Source organism: Saccostrea cucullata, unplaced genomic scaffold, assembly GCF_032062105.1.
Source record: "Saccostrea cucullata isolate Sc308-1 unplaced genomic scaffold, CSIRO_AGI_Scuc_v1 ctg20413, whole genome shotgun sequence".
Lineage (NCBI taxonomy): Eukaryota > Metazoa > Mollusca > Bivalvia > Ostreida > Ostreidae > Saccostrea > Saccostrea cuccullata.
In genome coordinates, this window is record NW_026937730.1 from 3,051 (window position 1) to 8,184 (window position 5,134).

Sequence of the window (5,134 nt, forward strand, 5' to 3'; positions counted from 1 at the left end):
CAGTCTGTCAAAACTTTGTAGCATCACTCTTGAGTGGTTAAATTAAATTTAACTTTACAATAGCAGTGTATAACCAAATATCTTCCTACCGCAATTTTTTTGAATCGCTAAACGGATATGATAGTGTCTATTTGTAAAAAGCTCTACGCTTATCGTGTGTTCTGTGTAGCCTTAAAATTAACCTCAGAATTAAATGATGTTTTCACATTCATTAATAAATTGTCCTTCGCCGTCTGTCAAATTATCTGTCAGTCTTACACTGTAAAAAAAAAAAAAAAAAAAAAAAATCTGAATAATACTTACACAATATTGGTACTAATATAAACCGGATTATGATTCTTGATTTATTGAGCTAGGTGGCTTGCCAGACACGGTAAAAATAAATAAAAACTCAGCAACATTCCTGTTAAATAACAATAAGTTTATTCAGGATACAACTTTGGGCAATACAGCCCATCAGTTTACAAAATGACAAATATGACAAACAACATATAATACAATCGACTCTCAATGAGTCTAAACTGGGGGGTGAAACCCCAGGTCAAGTGTTCCTCAGTCCCACAGTTCCACTCATCATTGTAGAATACAATTATAATGATTTTGAAATAAGCAGTACAGAATTATTCAAAGTTATAATAAATATACAACAATGCTGTTTTGATATACAGACAAAAAGATAGAGAAATTACATGTAAGTCAACCTGATAAATATTCGTTACGTAATATTAGAGCATGTTGAATGTATTTCCCTAGACCAACCAAAGTAGATATGCGGTTTGTACCTAATAATTGGATTAATTTAAATGTACTTGGCGATTTGTAATAATGTTCATTAATATATTTCTTTCTTAGATTTAGATATCTAGTGGGGCATTGGAGAATGAAATGAAATTCGTCTTCTATTTGATGACCATCGCAAACATCGCATATTCTCTATCATTTCTGCTCTTACCTTGGTACCTTCCGCATTCTATGTTTAGATAGTGCGATGAAAGTCTAATGCGGGAAATATGCTTTTTTAAATTACTTTGTAAAGGTTTTGTTAAGTAAGGTTGCATTTTACAGAAATCAGATTGGACAATGTGCTTATATAAAAAAACATTTTGACGAATTATCCATAGATACATGTACGTTGCAATAGTCCTATTAGAAATGTACACTAAAAAAGTTTGAGAAAAAGTTTGAAACCCAAGTGCATTTTTTTTACACTAGGCCTAACATAAGTTATTATCAGAAGAGATACAGTATTACCAGAGATAACTAGTTGTACTTGTGTCATTGACTGAATACCATTATTTATTTAATTAAACAAGCTTTTCTATAATGATTTATCAACAGAATGGTATAGAACTAGAAGAAAAAGACAAATAAATAAATAAACAAAATAAATTAAAAAAGGATAAATAAATAAATAAATAAATAAATAAATAAATAATAATAAATAAATAAATAAATAAATAAATAAATAAATAAATAAATAAATAAATAAATAAATAAATAAATAAATAAATAAAATTAGGAAAAGCAAACAATATAGCATAAAATAGAATACAAAACCCCTGACATATATGATGTGTGTTTGGTGTGGTGTACGTGGACTTGATGTGGGTTGGAGGTGAAGCTTACTGTTTTCTGAAAGAAAATCTTAACAGATTTCCTTTTTCTAGAGACTTGAAAGTGTTACACCTTTTCCAACCCGCTGTTTTGTCATGTTCAAAAAATTTTGTATTTACTTCCACTCGGCCGGTAAATTCAAAATTTTGAACACGACAAATCCACTGTACTAAAATAAATGTCATCATGTGACAAAAATATTGAGTATTTGACATGCATTCTTATTAAATTTAACTATTATACTAAACAGAAAGAGAAAAGATAAAACATACATTTTCAAATGCATGCATGCAAAAATGACCTTCAAAAAGTTGGGTTTTTTTTCCAACAACATTACGCCTGAAATTCGTTTTGTTAAAAAATGTTGATTTGAAAGAAAAGTTCATCATTGTTATTATTATTTTATTTTAATCGATCTTATATGGCCAGTAATTTTTTTAGTGGGGGGGGGGGGGGGGGTAATACGGATTTTTTTTCACGGGTTTGGTTCTAAATGATACAATTTTTAAAATAATCTTTTGTGCGTTTTTCCCCACAGAACTGCATAACAGCCATTACAAAACGTGGTCCAACAATGAACTGTATATTCACAGCAAAAATGAGTGTGAAAATATGTGATAATTGCCTAGACAAAGAAGGTAGGCTTGTATTTTTATTTTTACATGTAAGAGGATCGATGACATATTTCTTGAAGGTATTTAGCTGTATGCATTCACGTATTTGTTTGACATAAAACATTGTTCATGGTTGATAAAGGTGGGCGTGTCCAGTCCTCACAAAGTCAGCTGGACAGGGGTCCCGTGTCAAATAAGCCAGATAGGGGTGTGTTTTACTTGTTGTGAGTGAAGCCTGAAGGGAACAATTCCTTTTTGTCCTATGCACTGTTGTGAACTTGTCTAATGCCTATGCTTTGCTGTTTCAGTTCGGTTTTCATGATAATTTACCTTGAAACAGTGTTAAACATGTGTATTTATTTCAATAGGAATTAGATTTTGGGACAAAAAATAGCTTAACTACAATGAATTTAATATAATTTTTTAAATCGAAAAACGTCTTTAGAATACTCCAATGTCATGCTTATAGATATCAGAAACAAGACACTTATTCTTTAAATCACCAGAAAGGGTGCTTTAATCTACCGTTATCATTTTCTTTTCTTGTAGAGAATGGTTATCCAGAGTCCATTCCTTCATGTGGCAGCTATTATCCTACTTTACTGGATTGTGTCAATTTCTATGGTGTTTGTCAACAAACACATCCTCAGTGGAGCTTATGTGGATACAGACTTATCAATCTTCATTGCCTGGTACCAGAGTTTAGCTGCGGTGACCATTATACAGGTCATAGGATGCATGAGGAAATTTTGTAGAAATTGTTTTAAAGTGCCAGAAGTTGATTTCCAAACTCTCTTACACTGTGACATACTGAAACTATCCCTGTCTTTCATCATGAGTATAGCCCTCAACAACTTAATGTTGAAGCATATTGGAGTGGCTTTCTATCAAGTTGCACGGTCTTTTACATTAATTTTTACCATCATCTTGTCTTCCAGGATGTTAAAGCAACCCCTCACTTGGAAGGCCTTATTAGCTTGCCTGTGTATTATCACTGGGTTTGTGATTGGGATTGATCAAGAAAATGATACAGGGACACTAAGTGTTTGGGGCATCATTTATGGATTGCTGGCCAGTTTTAGTGCCGCTATATGTGGAGTGTACTTTAAAAGAGCTGAGAGTTTACATAATGGTGACAGTTTGAAGCAGGCCTATTACAACAACATTAACTGTCTCCTTCTCCTGTCTCCTCTTGTCTACAGCACGGGGCAGGCCCGGCAGGTCCTCCAGTCACAGACGTCCTCGGCCCTGGATTTCTGGATTCTCTTGACTTTGTCTGGAGTTCTCTCCCTTGCTATTGGATGGGTCAGTGCTCTACAGATAAAGGTTACCTCCCCTGTTACCCATCATATCAGCATTAATGCCAAGTCTGTAACTCAGACAATCATTGCTATTTTATATTACAAGGAACAGAAAACAGTGCTGTGGTGGTGTGGAAATATGCTCGTCATTTGTGGAGTTTTGTTATATGCATTGATCAAAACAACCAAACAAGTCGCACAAAAATCAAATTCCTCCTCTTCGAGTTTATTGATTTCAGCATAATTTTATTTATTTGTTGGATTAATGATGTATAATTTATAAATTATCCACCAGAGTTGTAACTGAAAGTCATGTATTTTTGATACTATTTATTTATGTAAATGTTTTGATTTTTAGGTATTGTATTGTATTGTATCATAATGAGCTATTTTTACCCATTTGTATTTTTGTACCGACAACTTCAGATTTCACTTTCATTTTGTATATTTTTATATTATACACTTAAACTTAATTAAACCATGTTCAATGTTGAATTTAGTAATTTGTGAATTGCAGCAATCCATTACAATGTACATCCACTGTACATCCAACTTATTTGTTGGGTTATTACATGATAAATTGATAAATATAACACAAGCATCTTCATTACCATGAAACATTCTTAAAAAAGAAAATATTGTTGTTAAACTTTTACATTTTATATGATACTTATTTTGTTTATGTGCAATACAATGCTTGGTGCTGTGACGGTTTCTAAATGCTTTACATAATTTTTTGAAAATAGGTTTTGAATCAATGGAAAGCTTTTTCACACATTAATCAGCTGTTACAATAATCTTGAATGAAGAAATTGACATAATACATGTCATATAAATGTTAAGGAAACAGAGTAATGTTCTTATATACATGTAATTGAAAAAAATATGTACTAATTGTATAACTGTTAATGATGTGAAGAGCTGTTACAGTACAATTGTTAATGATCTAAATTGTTACACTGTTAAGGATTCTGTGTTCAACTTGTATGTTTGTAATACAGGGTGTTGTATAAATGATTATGATACAGAGTGTTGTATTAATGTGTATGATACAGAGTGTTGTATATATGTTTATGATACAGAGTGTTGTATTATACAGTTATTGACTGGGTATGAGGGCAACATATGATTTGTTGGACCTGAAGGTGAAAATGTTGCCCGAGGCCGCAGGCCAAGGGCAACATTTTCACCTTCAGGTCCAACAAATCATATGTTGCCCGAATCCCAGTCTATAACTGTTTTGTTATACCCTTCACTGCTCACTTAAGATTGATCAATTTATTCAATACACGCTATATTATCAATTACAGCAAAACTCGGTTATAATGAAGTCGCTGGGACCTTTGAAATTACTTCGCTATATCCGTAATTCGTTATAACCGTATAAGAAATTCATTAAATTTATATAGCTGGGGATCCAAAATGACTTCGCTATATCCGTGAATTCGCTGTATCCGTGTTCGTACTAAACGAGTTTTACTGTATTTTATATGGAAAATTATGGCTTCTTCAGTAAATATAAAAAAATCAAGCTGAGAGAAAACAAAATATATTATATATTGTATCACAAAAATTATTCATCACAAAACATACTCTTCCCTTCTA

General features: G+C 32.2%; 1 protein-coding gene across 1 annotated transcript; it reads left to right on the forward strand.

The window, feature by feature from the left end:
- The first annotated feature begins 2,147 nt into the window (after positions 1-2,147).
- On the forward strand, positions 2,148-3,828 carry LOC134248738 (GDP-fucose transporter 1-like). Its single transcript, XM_062731133.1, has 2 exons — positions 2,148-2,252; positions 2,778-3,828. The coding sequence occupies exon 2, from the start codon at positions 2,781-2,783 to the stop codon at positions 3,771-3,773; it is 993 nt and encodes a 330-aa protein (XP_062587117.1). The 5' UTR covers positions 2,148-2,252; positions 2,778-2,780; the 3' UTR covers positions 3,774-3,828.
- Positions 3,829-5,134: the final 1,306 nt, after the last annotated feature.